The sequence below is a fragment of the Castor canadensis genome, chromosome 8 (assembly GCF_047511655.1).
Source record: "Castor canadensis chromosome 8, mCasCan1.hap1v2, whole genome shotgun sequence".
NCBI classification, from domain to species: domain Eukaryota; kingdom Metazoa; phylum Chordata; class Mammalia; order Rodentia; family Castoridae; genus Castor; species Castor canadensis.
The window spans coordinates 106,807,937-106,825,505 of record NC_133393.1 but is presented as its reverse complement, the minus strand read 5'-3'; the positions used below and the strand labels follow the sequence as shown (position 1 = coordinate 106,825,505).

The window sequence follows — 17,569 nt, the reverse complement described above, 5'->3', positions numbered from 1 at the left end:
TCCTTCCTGACTTTCTCATATGATATTAATATAATTGCTACATATGAAATATAAACAATGTTTGTAAGTTAAAAATGCTGACTGACTGATTTAGTTATCAATATATTTTATTTTAAAAACTTTTAAAATATACTGTGGTTCAGAGTTAGGAGATGCTAAAATATACTGTGGTTCAGATGCTTAGGAGAGCCCTTCTAAAAAAGCTTTGACTTTGTGATTTTGAAATGCCTAAAGGCAAATGACATAACAGATGAGACTGAGTCAGAGAAAGTTTCAGTTTTCATAAATGAAGCTCCTCTAAGGTATTATTGCTAATAGAATTCAATATAGTTTTACATGATTACTTTCATGATTGAAGTGTCCCAGAGCAGATCCAAAATTCAATAATGAAACTGACACACAATGATGGAAGGAAAGGTTTCTTTTATTCTAGATGTTCATAAGTGTCAGTAACTTGTTAATTGGAAAACTGGAAGACTCCTACTGAGTATAACGTTACAAGATCAGTTCAAAAATTAAATATTCACGTTTTGTGGGTTGAATTGCATTTCCCTTGTTTATCCTAATTATGTATAAAAACTGAATCTTTGTTCAGGCAAGATTTATAGAAAAACAAGTAAAGTTGATGAGTTAGATATAACCCAAGGAGAGTTATATAAGCAAGTAATTCATGAGGAAATTGCGTATTTGAATAATTTGTCTCAGAAGCAAATAAAGATAATTTGAAAATCTTTGGACTATTAGATCTAGGTGCTTGGGTCTTAATTTTTACTATGCCACTGACAAATTGAGTCACAAAGTGTCAATGAATTTCTAAATCTCAGCAAATGATAGCCCATAGTTTAAAATAAATAAATAAATAAAATGTCAAGCTTTTGTGTCCTTATGTTGATAGTGGAGGTATAGGTTTGCACAATGTGAAAACTAATCCACAATAGTCAGATGCCACTTTTCTTTCCACTGTTGGCTGTCTGTTATGCTCACCCTCTGTATTCAGGCACTGTGGCAACATTGGATAAAGAATGGTCGTCAGTATCATTTAGAGTTGAGTTTGAGTTCTGTCTCTGATTCTTTTTAGCCATTTAGCCGTAGACAGATTTTTATCTTTCCCCAAGACTCAATTTTCTCTTCTGTAATAACTGGGATAATAATGTTTATGACTAAAAATTAAATCCCTGCTCAAAGAGTTCATATTAGAAGGCATCAAAGAGAAATGTATTTTGCTATAGGATGCCTACTGGTTCCTATCACTCAGCTTGCTCTTCTGCCAGATGGAACAGAGCCATTGCCTCTTAAACAGTGGTGGTGGTTCAAATCCTGGAGCTTTATTTATGCTATTTTATTCAATTCTTATAGGAATCCTATGAACTTGGTACTATTTTCATTTTTTAAATGGGGAAAATGAAGCTTAGAGAGAATAAGTAACTCATCCAAATGAGAGAGCAGCTTGAATTGTTACATTGCAGTAAAATTCTAATGAATTAAAACTGACTTTAGTGTCTTCACACAAAAATCATTTTTCTTCTAATACTAGTGTGAGATTTCTGTTTGCATAATCATTGCCTCTCACTAAAAAGCCAAAGTATCCAAAGTATGGTTTAACAAAGGAAAACTACAGATCCCTAGATTCTGACAGACATGATAAATTCTGCTTTAATCATGCATTTAAAACACATGTCATCTGTTTGAAAAACAATCATCTGCTTTGCTTGACCTAGCAATGAATTAATAAAGCAAAATATGTGACAACACTAGACATACATGAAATATGTTGTTTCCAAGGCATCTGAATGTGAATTCTGTCCTCTCCTATGCTGGACAAGAAGGTGTTGTTTCTAAAATGGGGTGGAGTGACACTGGTCCATGCTTAGGAATTGGGTTTAAATCTGGGAATTTTCAAAACAAAAAGCTGTAAAAATAAAAATAAACAGTTCAGATAGGTGCTGAAATGATCCAAGGCCAGCCATTCTTGGAAAGAATGGTTAGTAGGTTGGTTAATCACCTTGGTTTTGAAAGTTCCTGTGAAATTGTTGTCTAGTAGAGTCCCTGCCTGTCTGCCTAGTGACTCAGGGCTGAATCTGAGACTGAATTGCAGTCTCCTTGCTCTAGAGCCTGACTCTTTGTTCAGATGGGCTTGGAGAGCCTGAGGAGAGGATAGACAGCCTCCTTCTCCTTACCAATCACAAGTCATGCCACCATTTTCTTCCCTGCATTGCTAGATGTTGCCTATCCAAGATTTATTCCTCTCCCTTTGGCTATATGAACAGTAATGAAAGGTTTGAAATATTATACACAGCAGGCTATATGAACATGTTGTCTAGAATACTAAAGCAGAAAAGAGAGTGTCCCAGTGTTTATTCATTTTTAGATTACAAACCACTTGTGGGAACCAGCTCATAAATGCTCCAGCAGTACAGAATGGTTGGCACAGAATGAGAGTTTGAGACATAAATTCAGCCAGATTTCTTCTCCTAAAATGTGTGGAGCTTCTTGGCTAAAAAGCATTCTTTCAAGGGAATTGTTTATGTGCTAGAAAGAACCTTGAATCTTGTATCATAAATTAAACCAGGAATTCATGACAAAGAAGCAGGATCTAAAAATTGGGTGGGATAATATTTTTTAATTAAAATTTCAGATCTTCTAATGCTGCCCCAAGTCCCTATACCAGTGACATTTAGTGATGCAGAATACACCTAGTAGACTTTTGTGTGAAGATGTGCCTCTCTTTATTCACAGAAAAAGAACTCCAAAAAAGTCTGTGAATTAAAGTTTGGCAAACAGTGTATTATAGTGGTTAAAAACAGACTCTATAAAGTCATGTATGGTAAGGCCACATTTCTGCACTTCCTTCAGGGTAAATTTAGGTACATTATTTCGTTTCGGTAAAACCGCATCATCCTCATAGTCCAGTAGTGCAATTACACCTGTGCCATCACCCTGTTGTAAGTATTGACAATGTACAAAGCACAGGGCAAGGAATGAAACCGTGCCCACACTGCTCTAGACTTTAGTGAAAGAGTAGCTTCATTTCAATTTCAACAAGCTCTCCCATCCAAGTATTAACCAGGTATAACCCTACTTAGCTTCTGAGATCAGACAAGATTGGGCACATTTAGGGTTATATGGCCATAAAAGGGGGAATACTAGGGAAGTGTGGGAGAAGTGAAAGATAAGGAAGAGTAATAGAGGGGCTAAATATGTATGAATAAAGTACATTTTATGCATATAAGAAAATGTCACATGAAATCCCTTACATGTATAATTTAATATATGCCAACTAAAAGTAGTAAAACAAAAATAGAAATTCACGAGGCAGTCTGCTACTCAGGAAGAATGATGACAAGTTCTTCCTTAAAACCAGCACTCCTTTTATAAAGTGAATTTACTTACCTGTTTTACAGTTTTAAATTGTATTGGCTGACTTGTGAGAAGAAATAATTGTACATATAAAAAGGCTTACATTTGTGCCTGCATGTAGTACTTTTTTTTCAATTTCATTTGGAAATTTACCAGTAGTAGTGACTATCTAACCATCTATATAAAGTAATTTGCCTGCAGTTGATATTTTATTTGATTTACACTAGCCAAAAATAATAATAATTATCCTAAGTCTTTAAAGCAGGTTTTAAATTTATATTAAGTTATAAAGTTTCATCATGTCACTAATTGATATTTGATTGTCAGAGCAACATATGAAAGGTTAAAGCCTGTTTTATCCACAGTCAAACACAGGCATGAATGTTCTACCCCACTGATACCTGTGGACTGTTCTTTTTGAAATTCGTACATGGGCACCAGATTTAGACTTCCTAAAATAAAGCCATCATCTTGTTTTTGCATCAATCTTCACTTCATTCTAGGAACTATCATTCTAAGGATTTCTAATATAGAAACTTTGCAGTAATTCCATAGAAAAGAAGGACTCTTGGAACAACAGATTTAATATAAACTTTCATGATTTTGTCTACAATTTACATTACAAATGCAAAAAGTCCCAAAGGGTAAAGAAAATGTGATTTAAGTAATCAAGAGATAAAACCATTTCAATAATCAAATTTTTAAGTGGTGATCATTGTTACTGAAATGTTTAAAAAATGCTGCCAATCTTTCCCATGAAGACATTTTTAATATTTTGTTTTGAGTTATCTCAAGAAAATTTGTGTACTTTTAAATTTACTCCAGTGTAAACTGTTATCAATGTGTATCAAAATGACTTCTTAATTTCATACACATTTGTCAAAAAATAGAGGAAACCTTAATTTCTCCAAATGTCTTATTTGTATCTATTAGTTCTACACTTAGCTCTAATTGCCATTATATAAAATCACACACTGATTCTATGGCGTTCCAAAACACTCAGATATGGTCCAGCCTACATACACTTATATAAATGTGTACTTTTTCCCTGAAGAGTAGTGTACTTTTTAAATTTAAAATATAAATGTGGTTTTAAATAGCCCATACTAGCTACCCTAGGGTTGTTTATATTTTTCATTTTATATTTGTCATTCTAATGCTAAGAACTCCTTGAACCTACAAGCATTTAACAGTGGGAGATACTGAGAATGTCAGTTGGTACAATCTAATAGATAAACCAAAACTTTAAACATGTGCTCCTCCCTACATGGGGAGAATGTAGAAGCTGTACTAAATTTAAGATGCTATGGTATTAAAGTAAGATTTGATAAGGTAATGAAAATGGGTCTCATGGGGGGAGAGTCTAACCATCTAAAAATGTTGATTCTTTGATGATGAAGCAGGTCTGCAATTACATGATTCTGGTTCATCTTTCCTTGCTGGAAAAATCATTAAGAAGAAGCAGAGGAGTTATTATTTGTGGTTCAGACACATTAGCAATCGCAATGCCAGAGGCAGAAAATGTGCAATTTCATGCTCATTAATTTTAGAGAGGATTTACAAATTAACCTGGCTAGAGATATTACTCTTCCAAAAGGCCCACAGACATCACAAAGAAGCATAGTTACTATGGGCTATTTCTACAAGGTTGACCAGATGTCTGGGGCCACCACAGTCTTCCTTATCTCTATGTGCAGAGATAGAGGTCAAGGTCTATATAGAGACTTTTCTGGTTTCAAGAGAATTGTGCAGATGCAAGGAAGGGATTATATCTAAAGAGAAAGCAATAAGTAGATGTGTCATGGGAAGATTCTGCTCTCCTGTACACCATGTCCCTGTCATAAGGCAGGACATAACTTTTCATTTTCATTTGTTCTTTACTTGCTAAAGAATAGTAATTCAATCCACTTTCTCTCTCCACCAAAAAGCTTAAATTGACTAAAATATTATTATCACAATCAATTGTCACAGGTAATCTGACCTTAGTTATAGTTATCCCCATAATTCACCCATTTAGGACTGTTGAAAGATATAAAGTGGATTAAGAGATGGCAGGATTCCCTGAAAACTGTAACATTTCAAAGTATCATTTTCATTTGAGGAAATCATTCTATAGGCAATTTGGTAATTGCCATCTTTGAGATCCGATCCTTTTGGAGTTTACTGTTACTACTGGCATTTTTATCAACTCCTTTGTAGGTTGCCACTGACACAATGAGGTAAGACATCAGTACATATATATCCTGGCTACTTATACAATTGATAATATGACCTGCTTGCTGTTGGTTATGTTGATAGAAACAGGCAGGACTTTCCAAATGTCAATGTGTGACTCACCAAGAGATTATGGTATACATAGACTCTGATTCCATAGGTGGACGGGCCCTTAGGTTCTGCATTTTTGACAAGTTTCTAAGTGATACTCATACAACTTGTCTATGGATCACATTTTGGGAGGCAAAGAGTTAGATGACAGAGCAGAAATGGAGAAGGTCTGAAAACACATGTCTACAACCACATGAGCTACATAGTTAACATTCTTTTTAGCAGTAATATTTAATTCTTTAGGTAGTGTATTAGCTTTTCATCACTGTGACAAATACGTGGGAGAGAAAAGTTTAAAGGAGGAAGAGGTTATTTTGGCTTACAGTGTCAGGGGTTTCAGTACATCAATGCTTGACCCCATAGGCTTAGACAGAACATCATGGCAGCAGGAATTTGTGGTGGTGCAAAGTAACACATCTCATGGTATACATGAAGCAGAGCAAAAAAAAGAGGAATGGACAGGGGACAAGATACATCCATCATAGACATCCCCCAGTAGTAGCCTAATTCCTTCAGCCAGGCCCCACTTCCCACTCTTCACTTTCTCCCAATCATGCCATCGTATTATGAATCCATCAAGGGATTAATCTGTTGATTAGACAGAGCCCTCAGAATAGAGTCACTTCCCAAAAGGCCATTAGCTGGCAACCAAGACCCCAATACATGAGCCTTTGGAGAACATTTAATATTCAAACCATAAGTGGGTGATTATGATTAATATTATTTAGAGGACACCCTATCATTGTAAAGAATCAGCTCTGTCTTTGGTTTTAAAATGAAGTTATACTCCATGATAAAAGCGAGAGCACACAAGGGAGGGGTGAGGATAGGTAAGACACCTAAAAAATTAGCTAGCATTTGTTGCCCTTAACGCAGAGAAACTAAAACAGATACCTTAAAAGCAACTGAGGCCAATAGGAAAAGGGGACCAGGAACTACAGAAAAGGTTAGATTAAAAAGAATTGACCTAGAAGGTAACACACATGCACAGGAAATCGATGTGAGTCAATGCCCTGTATAGCTATCCTTATCTCAACCAGCAAAAACCCTTGGTCCTTCCTATTATTGCTTATACTCTCTCTACAACAAAATTAGAGATAAGGGCAAAAGAGTTTCTGCTGGGTATTAAGGGGGTAGGGGGGAGAGAAAGGGGGTGGAGTGGGTGGTAAGGGAGAGGGTGGGGGCAGGGGGGAGAAATGATCCAAGCCTTGTATGCACATATGAATAGTAAAACAATAAAAAAATGAAGTTGTGCTCGGTTTGGATGATTTTTTTTTAAATATTTTAAAGTCTTGGCCCCTTTAAGAACATAAAGCCCATCCGTGTCTGAATTATAAAACTATAAGGAAACCTGCAGTCCAGACAGATGTTAATGTCATGCAGATGCAGAACAAATCACAGAAGAGAGGAGAGAAGTTAGGTGAAAGGAGGGAGAAAAATCATTTCCTAACAGGAGAGATCCCGTCGTGGAGCAGCATGCTTCCTCTTGCCTCCTGCCAGCAGGCTTAGATCACCCCTGCTCCCTTCTGATTTAAACTCAGCTTTGTGGACTACTTTATTGTTGGCAAAGGAGGTGAAACTAACTCATTCTTAATGATAACTTGTAGACAGCAATCCATGTTATAGACTCAGCATGCCAAAGCCATATTGCTGAAGCATGTGTAGGACCTAGAACCTTCAGATTATAAAAACACCCAGAGTGACTTTTTGCTTGGTCCTAGAAAACCAGGATTATTTTAATCAGGAATGACAAATGATTTAGGATTGAAGAAGGATATTAGACTATATCTTTGAGAATGCAGTTCTTTAAATTATTTGGGGGCACTGTGGCTGTCTTTATACAGCATTTTAATAAGAAGAGACAGATATAACTACATTCTGTTGTCAAAGACGTTTGACAGCTATCCTTCAGGAACTCTTGCTTTAATTTTAGAGTGTGCCACCAAACCAGTAAACCAGCAAACTGAGCCCAAGTATGACAGTCCAAGAGAAAGAAATAGCCACAATATGTTCTTGCTGGATTGGGATAAAATGTTCATAGGACAGAACTCAGAAAAAATTTAGAGAAATTATAATGATAGCTGAAGTCTTATTTTTTGGAAAATTGCCTTTTGATTTCTGAATAGAAAATTCTAAATAGGGTCATTATGGTGGATCTTCCTTTGTCTTCTTGTGTTCCACCTCCACCAGCTCCCCCAAGCCCATGTTCATTCTCCCCCTCAAGGAGAACCAAGCACCATGTTCCCTCTCAAACCTGTGAGGCAATAAGAATTCAGCAATCATCATTTCATTTAAAGCTTCATTATCTTTTATCCACTTTGATTCTGAGTTTGCACATAGTAGGCACTAAAAATTGTGGCAGTTAATTGAATCCAAGGACAGATTATTTCCTTCATAATGGATTTCGTTCTGTTCTTTTACGGAAAACAGTTTTCTTCTGAGTTGATAATGACGCGCGTGCACATTGTGCCTGTCTCCTGACTGCTGGGAGATGGTCATAATGTTAAGCTGCACCAATTGTCTTTTTTTTTTTTCTAATCAAGAAGTTAAGGGAGCTGCTGGCTTAGCAGGTGCCTCAATTGTGCATAATTAGTTGCTAGGAATTGTTTAGCATAAGCTGATTAGTCTCAGCCAAAGGAAATTAAGTTTCTTTCTTCAACAAAACCCTAAACACAGCCAGAGATTCCTGAACCACAGTCATGTCAGGTTCCTCTGGGAAGCCCACACCCTGAGAATGGGAAAGGCAGGTGGTGGAGAGACAAGAGTCATCCTGATTGCACGCAGATGCTATTTGATGCCAGGCAACTTGTGAAGGATACGAGAACATGAGGCACCCCAAATCCCTTCCTCCCAGTATGATTCTCGCATCTCCAGGATGGGCATTGTCGGTGATAGAGTCAAACCTTCACTCTTACTTTCCAAGTTTATAGACATCAGCTTCACCTGGAATATGTAATCAAATAAATGACCTGTGTTTGCCTCTACTGTGTTTGGCACATAAGGACACTGACCAAATTGAGGTAAATGAGAGGGACAGGTGGCTCAACCTCCCCCATTCTTCTTCTTCTATTTTAAGTTTGTGCTTGAATTCAGCCCCTATCCCATTGTCAATACTCCCTGTTAATACAGGGCATATTCCCCGGCCACATGGGATGTCTCCATTAAAGGACCGATGCGATTCCTTGCTATTACCGGTATTCAAACCCTTATGACCGTGGGAAGCCATCATGCATAAACAGTGATTATCCAGCTGCTGAGATGTCATTAGGAAAGGCTGGCGGTTCTGATGCTCTGAGATGCTTTCATGGTCACTCACAGCCTTCATTTCAGTAACCAATAGTGAGGAGCCCTATTTGGTAAGTGTCCCTTGTTAATATGCTCTATTATCAAAGTCAAGGCTTACAGTCTGGCTAACCAGAACTCTTTTGTTTAAAGGAATTATTTTAAAGGTTGATAAATCCTTCTAAAGTCTGGAGAAAATGAAAGAAAATATGTTTTGGTATCAGTTTTATAAAGACTCACAAATTTTTAACATACAGTAAGTCAATACATAATAACTGTTCGGTGATGATGTAACTTTCAACAGAATAGCCTATAAGCCTAGAAGTGAAAACGAGAGGGAGGCGGGAGTATAGCTGATATACTTTAGGTTAATTGTTTATAGTAAATGCCTTAGTTTGAAAAGCTTAATTATTCATTTATCCACCAGAAAATATTTACTGAATGCCTACTATGTGCTAGAAACTGTCCTACACATATTGTCTAAGTGTTGATTCCTTTTCTTTTATGACTTATTTTTATTCATTTATACATCTGGATGGAATCTGAAAATCTAGTTGGTGTCACTCCCTCAAAAAAGGAAAAAATATTAATACATATCTTAGAATCTGATGACTCTTTTAGGCCCATACTAGGGGACAATGAATTATATTGACATTTCTTTTAAATTTTTATGTGTGAAAAGGTGAAGTTGAAGGCTGATTGGACATGCCTGTAATCCAAGCACTCAGGAGGTTGAGATAGGAGGATTGTCAGTTCGAGGGCAGCCTGGGCTAAACTCCAAGTTCCAGGTCAGCCTTAGAAATGTAGCCAGACCCTGTCTCAAAAAACAAAACAAAAAAAAAGTGAAGTTAATATATAAATTGTTTTTGTAGTATCATTTTAAAGTATTCTTCACTTTAGGCAAACAAATATAAAGAGGAAGATAGAGTGGTATTTATACACACCCAAAGAATTGACCATAATGACATATTTTCATAGGAATTACTTATACCAAGCAAGGTCTCTGCTTTTGTGATGTGTCCAGTCATGTACGTGTACAATAAAGCAACATATGGGTCCAGTATCCTATGATATCTTGTCTACCCATGAGGAATAAGATAAGAAGGAAAGAGCATGGAAATAAGAAAGTAAGAAATTCAGTGTAGACTCATTTTAAATATGTGTCCTATAAACTTATCTCTCTGGGCTCTGTTTTAACCATAAAATGAAAGAGTAGTTTAATCTCTTATAAATATAAAATTCTAGGAACATATCTAGAAATCTGCTTAAGAAACACATAAGACCATGATAGAAACCCTAAAAGGTTTCCATGATTTTATGCAAAGGATTAAATATACACCTTGAACATTCTTGTCCTTTAGTATCCTATTAGGGAGCCTTTGGCTGCTGACTCATTCAGTGTCTTTTTTCCATTTCTAGTTTCAAAGATTGAATGAAGAATTTACTTTTAGTTAATCACATCAAGACAGCTGAAGTCTATTCTGTGATGAGCAGTTTTGTTCCCTAAAAGTTTCCTAAAAACCAGGGGTTAAATTGTGCCAGGCTTCTCTGTCGCTATGCTCTCCTTAACACTTATGATAAAAGTTGCTGAGCTTTTGCCTCACTTCCATTAGGAATTATAGCTTTCACCCTGATTGACTTTGCTAAGCTATTCTTAGATAATATCGAATTTATTTCAGTCTGGTCCTTTGACCAATACAAATTTTGGCTTCCATGTAATTATTTACTTTCTCCTATGCTTGGGAAAGATACTCTCGATGCTGGGATGGGGGTGGGGGTTGGAGGATGGTGATGTAGATGCTGGCCAGGTGGCCATCTATAATTCAGTTTCATCCTTTTAAGGATCAGCATAACTAGACAATCTCAGCTCTAAATCAAGAAAATTCCTTTCAAATATAAATGAGAAGACCATTTTACCAGGGTTGACTACTTCTGTAATGCAAATTGGATAAATTTCTACAGAGATGCCTCCATAAAATAGAGAATCAAGTGCAGATAACCATAATATCTCCTTGGTAAATCTTATATTGCCCTTTATAAGATAATTCAACACTAGATTCAACCCCAGACTATATAATTGACTGTAATCTTGACACGTTGAAAACTGAGGAACACCCTTAGGCTTCCTAGTTGCTACCTCTGAACCTGGTTGTTATGATCTGTATCACCTGGCTTGGTGCGCTATAGTCATAAATACATGTTTTCCTAGTTGTAGATAATGAAAAGAAATATATTTTTAAAGCAGTCTGTGAAGAATGTCAGATTTTTACATACAGCCAGTTTGTCTTAATAGGTGCTATATAATGCATATTGTCTACTTACTAAATTAGCACTGTGAAAAGAGTACTCAAATACTCAGGTGGGTATGGTGGGCAAATGGAGACTTTTGTAGTATCATGCTTGTTTTATGACTTTTAATTATATTCAGAATTGTGTTTGCAAAGAAAAGTCAGACTTCAGATATGGCTTCAAAAGCAACAATGATGCTGTTGATTATTTTGGTCTTAAGAAGTTGCTAGTTTACTTTATGGTTAGAAGAATGTAAAGAATTGCATGACAACGGGAATATAAACATGAAAGAGCATGACTGCCATTTTTAAAGTTAATTGCAGTTTATAGCAGTGCTAATCTTTCCTTTTTGTCACTGCTTATAAAGACCTTGTTTGTTTTATGAAGAAATCGTAAATTATTTTGACCAGAATTACATCCTAGAGAGGAGCTGAGTTCCTCATTTTGAAACACACACCACTTAGTTGGTAGAATTAATGTTCTCAGTTCTCAGATGATAAAGCCTTGTTGTTGAATTAAATCCTTGTTATATTTAATAGTTTGCCATGCATAATGTTTTTCCTTTAAATACTTTAATGATTTCCTGTTAAAGCAAGAACAACAATAATAATATGTATAGTGCAACCAGAAATGACTCTGGGTCATCTAGCTTGACTGAATATGCTAGGTAATTACTTTACACTATTTTTTACTCAAGCCATATACATACTGTCCTTGGAAATTTCGGGTTGTTATTCAGACATCTCTTTTACTTTACATAATTGTCCCCATCCAAACTATGAAAAATTATTCCTTGCTATTTTAACCCTAATATTTGCCTTTCAAAATCACTATTCCATTATTCCAAGTCAGATGAGTCCTAAAAAATTGACTCTACTTTTCTATTGACAGACTCACTTCCTCTATGATCTTGTCACCTAATATTTTAATCATTTAGCTTCTTGTCTAACTCACAAGTATACTGAGCTCTAGACATTCTGTCTTTTCAGTTGCACTTGTTATTGCTCGTCATGTTATTTTCATCTCTTCTAAAAGAGCACCAGTCAGCTTATTGCAATATGTCTTCTTTGCCAAATTCTCAAACTGGCTTCTCTGATGTTGTCTCTGAATGACCCTATCCCTTACCATTACCCTGGATGCTAATTCACACTCCCAAGAGAAACCTACTAACTCTGTCTTTATTCTTCTGCTATACTAATGCTCTGTCATCTGCTAATCTGAAATATTACATTTCATCTCCTTTGTTCTTCTGCCTGATTATTCTTAATGCCCACTGAGCCATTTTATTTCTTCTTTGTCTTCCTGTTATACATATTCACTGATACTTATTTCTCAATGAATGTAGGTGACAGGCAAATAATTTGTGTACCATATTTGCATACTTCTTGCCATTATATAAATGTCTTCACATGCATTATAGCTTTTGATCCTGATAACCCTAAAAGATAAATGAGAATTCTATCCCTCTTTCCTAGGAGAATAAACAGATTTTCAAAGACTTACCTTAGCTCACTAAGGTTTAGGACTCAGGTCTACCAACTCTTTCTACTGTACCCTATCACCTCTCTCTGGCAGAAGGATTGCAATCCATTAAAAATCTTCACTGTACAAGAAACTGGATGGAAATTAACCAAACCCTTCATTGTACCTTTGCAGATGAGAGTCCCTACACTAAATCCGCCAGCCAGACAAAGCCGCCTGATGGAACATTGGCTGTGAGGAGACAGAGCATCCCAGGTTAGACCAGACTGTTGGATTTTTTAGCTGTTTTACTAACTTTAAGTCCTATTATTTGGTTATCCTAAATAATTCCAACCTGGTACTAAAAACCATGCTATTTCTTAGAGCCTAGACTGCATTCTACACAACTTGTCAACAATAATCAAAAACTAGACTTTGGAAAAGCTTGCCAACATGTGAGAATTCATCTTGTAATCCAGCATAATAAAACCCTTTGTAAATGACTTGAATTTATATCAACTCTCACTCATTTACTTCCTATCACCTCTGTTTTTAGCAGGATGACTTTTACAGCAGCATCTATTTCTTTACTGAGATACCTGGAAGAACAAAGGGTGGCAGAACATGCATGCAGAATAAAAAATTTCTCCTTTCTTCTCATCTCTCTGAACCTACATTTGTTTCCATTGGACAACTCTTATAAAATTCTGGGACTTTCTTTCCTTAGGCAGGTGTGACTCAAATTCTTATACTACAACAAGTGTTGTCTATGTTTTTCCAACAAAATATTTTGAAGAAATATCTTAAAATATCTCTGTCCCAAAACTTCTATATGTTGATGCTTTGATTTTTTGAGAATGAAAGAAAAGCATTTTAGCTTTCAAGTTAAAGGAGGAAGGAAATTCAATATATCAACTAGATAATTTATGGAAAACCCTCTTGTGGAAGCAATTGTACTTAAGAACAGGGGTAAGGATTAATGCATTTAAAGATTTATCAAAATAATATATTTATATATTTTATATAAGCAAATTGAGTATAGCTAGATCTCAGCTGTAAGATTTTAGAGTACAGAAGTTTTAGCAATGAGAAGCAAAGCCGTGTCTGCTATGTTAAGTTGAATATGTTGGTAAATATATCTGGTAAAAGGGGGAATTTTCCATTTGAATGCAGTCCCGTTTCTGAGCAACTTTGTTCATGGTTCTTATTTATTCTTATAAGAATTACATACAGTTATTTTTATTCTTATTCTGAAGGCTTAGATTTATTATGAAAGTGTGGCTTATAAAGAGGCATGAATATGTAGTGCATCCTTGGCTTGGTGCTTTGAAGATTCTAAAGTAATTTGAATTCTATAATTAGATGGCATTGCCCAGTGCTGAGATTTCTTCTATTCCATCCTATAAAACATCATTCTTAGTGCTGGTCACGTTTAGAAAAACTATTGCAGTCAGCTGTAGGCTGTGTTCTCTGCTTTCTCCTTGTCAGCAGTAAGGAAGTACCCTGTGTTTGAGGGCAAGAATGTCAGTTCTCTATCAATTCCTCTTGGTTTTGGTGCATTAGCTAGTACTCAGCATTCCTCTGCTGGGACAGCAAGAAACTTTCTACTGTCCTTACCCCTTCATGTAACATTAAGCAAGCCCCCTGCCTGACTGTTATCAATGTTTTCCCTTCAAGGGTTCTCTAATGTTACATACTAACTTCTAACACATGTTTAAGAGCCAAAGGATTTCTTAGTTGTTTTTCAAGTTATGTGTTAGATAAATAAACTGGTTAAACATTCATGGCACACAAGTGAGACTTCATTGTAGAATTTTTCTCTTTTGTTCCTCCATGTGTTAGGTTTAAAAGTCACTAGAATTATTAATATTTTTTGTAAAACTCAAAATTGTTTTCATTGAGTCTGACCATGGAAAAAGCACTTTTTGTTCATTTTTCATGAGGTAGGAGCCAGAGGGGCAATGTCTTCTCAATTATTTAAAACAGCTTGAGTAAAAAACTACATCAGCCAGAGGGCTAAGAAACTAAAGTGGATAATAGCTGATCAGTGCTTACTATCATCTTTTTTTGTTGTGGGGGAAGGGAGGTACTGGGGTTTGAACCCAGAGCTTTGTGCTTGCTAGGCAGGGGCTCTACCTCCCAAGCCATGCCTCTAGTCCTTTTTCTTGTTATTTTAGTCTTGCTTTTTACCCAGGCTGGCCTCAAACCATGATCCTTCTGATCTCAGCCTCCCAAGTACCTAGGATTACAGGTGTCAACCACTGGTACCCAGCCACTGACTATTTTCCTAAAGAGAAAATTAACGAACTTCCCAGAAACTGCTTCCTGACTGACTCATGACTCAGAATTCTGATCGTTACTTTGCTGGCTTTCTAAGAGTACCTATAAATCCTTGTTCTGGTAAAAAAGAAGGGAGTATTCACAGAACCTTGGCCAAGAAGTCACTTAAATCAAAGCGACATCTAATCCAGAAGTCTTGATTAACCTTTTTACCATGTCCACTTTTTTCCTAAAAGTGCATCTGAGAGAGAGAGAAATGCATCAAAGGAAAAGACAGGAAGATGTATGCTGTTTATGATTTGCTGGAGCTTTGGCAGAAAACGCCTAAGATAGTCTGATGGACTAAGTTTAACCTAGCTGGAAGAGTTAGGTGTGAGGGTGTAGCTTTTGTCTCTCTCCTGTGCTCACCTCCCAATCTTACTTCCCTCAAGATATTATTAGCCCCCTGGAGCAAGGAAAGATACATTTAGAGAAAGTACACCAAGGGAAAGAAGGCCTAAGAAAATGCTTGGCTCATCTACCAGCCTCTGATCTTCTCAGTGCAGAGGTACCTGCAAAGGCATATCAGCCCCCAGGGCCACTTAACTACATCAGCTACTGGACCACAAGCCAACACAAGGAGGCTGAAGCCTCACAAGAGCAGGCTTTCTCCTACATCAACCCCAGTGATTCAGTGATGGTGATTAACTCTGACTGTTCCTATTAGCATAGCACTTTCTTTGATGGATAGGGCAGGGGTGTAGTGGAGGAAGAATATAAGGTAGCAGAGGCATCTGAAGCTTGTGTATCCAAGTTTTATGACCCAGTAAGCTGTTCCTTGAAACTTATTCTACAGATTTAGATCTGGTGCTTCCTGGAACAAATATTTATACACATATAAATAGATAAGATTTCTTAACATGGGCTCCATTATTTTCACACCCAAATAAAAGTAACTTCTAACAGATCTGTAGCAAAGAGGTAACATTGAATGTTAACTGAAATATAATTGGCTTTTCCTTCATATCAAATTCCAGTACCACTGCCTAAACTCAAAATTACTACAGCAATTCTTTTGTAATCACAAGTCAAATATGTATCTTCCATTAAATGCCAGTTCCAACTGTAAATCCTTTCATCCCCATCCTTTTCTCTTCCAAAAAGTGGGGGATGGATTACACATCTCTTAGGAGAAAATGCATTTGCTTTGGATAAAGAGGAAATGCATTATTAATGCTATTTGGGAACTTAACATTTTAATCATATCTATTATGGCATAAAATATAAAAATAAAGAGTTTTTTAGTCTTTAGTAAGTTTTTGTAAAATTTTTAACAATCATGTTAGCAAAAAGTTATGTCCCCATCACACTGAAAGAGGTTAGAGACTTAACTTGTTTAAAATATTAAGAAAGTTCTTTTCCAATCTTATTTCTGCCCATGTTTTTCAAGTGCAAAGGTATTTTGAACTTACAGATTCTACCACATGTCTAGCTGTATTTAAAAAAAAATCCTTTGGCTGGGTACAGTGGCTCACTGCTATAATCATAAATACTTGGGAAGCAGAGGTTTGGAGGCATACAGTTGAAGACCTGCCTGGGCAAAAAGTTTGCAAGACCCTCTTCTCAAGCCACAGCCGGGTGTGGTGGTACATGCCTCTCAACCCAGCTATGCAGGAAGTATAAATAGTACGATCAGGATCCAGGCAGGCCCAAGCATAAATGTGAGACCCTATTTGAAAATTAACAAGCCAAATGGGCTGGAGGCATGGTTGAAGTGGTAAAGCAAGTGACTGACAAGTGCCTGCCTGGCCCTGAGTTCAAATATCACTACTACCAAAAACAAGTCTTTTGGTTTAATACTCCTTGATTTAACAAAATACTGGTGAATTGAAGTTTGATTACTTAAGAATTTTCTAACTTATTAGAGGAAATATGTCCAGACTCTGGGTTTGACAGATTTTGTATACCTTATGGTTTTGCCCACTTAAAGATGAGGCATTTAATAATGTCTGGCTAGTATTTGTGAAGGAAAAAGACAAGATACTATATTACACCCCAAAGCCTCTTAGAGTAAGTATATTATTTATTTGTCTTGCCTCCTCTTTCCACATAGTATATTTTTCTTTATTTATGTTAGTCTTGACAAAGAATTCTGGGCCATTGACAAATGCAGAATGATATGAAGTACTCATGTCTATTGTGTTTCCAAACTTAGATTGAGACCACAAAAGCTTGTGTGGGTTTTTTTTTCTTTCCCTTCCTAGAATATTAGAAAAGACATTTATCAATTTGTTCATAATGGAATGAGTTTGATACCTATATTTCTTGGTTGTCACATTTAGGTATTTGGGGGAGTTGAGAGTCTGAAATGCCTAGTAACTTAGAATGTATACAGTCAATTATTTAGAATATATCCAGGAAGGGCCAACATCTATTGAAAAGCCAAAGTCTAAAGAATAATACCAAGCCTTTGACATCACAGAGAACTGGCAACCTTGAATTAAAGGGATAGGACCCGAGTTTGGAAGGTTCTACCCTTTCTGTTCGGCATTTTCCTGTCTTTGTTATGTATACAACTTGATGCATCATTAGTCTA

General features: G+C 36.4%; 1 protein-coding gene across 17 annotated transcripts in view; it reads left to right on the top strand.

Annotated features, from left to right (window-relative positions):
* Grip1 (glutamate receptor interacting protein 1) overlaps positions 1 to 17,569 on the top strand; it is a 644,165-nt gene that overhangs the window by 455,443 nt on the left and 171,153 nt on the right. For 14 of the 17 annotated variants that reach the window (XM_074083844.1, XM_074083854.1, XM_074083850.1 and 11 more), the window contains exon 2: positions 12,910 to 12,990. The exons of the other annotated variants lie outside the window; for them this stretch is intronic. In XM_074083844.1, the coding sequence (XP_073939945.1) occupies positions 12,910 to 12,990 (81 nt within the window). The remainder of the gene's footprint in view (positions 1 to 12,909; positions 12,991 to 17,569) is intronic. 17 annotated transcript variants of the gene reach the window in all.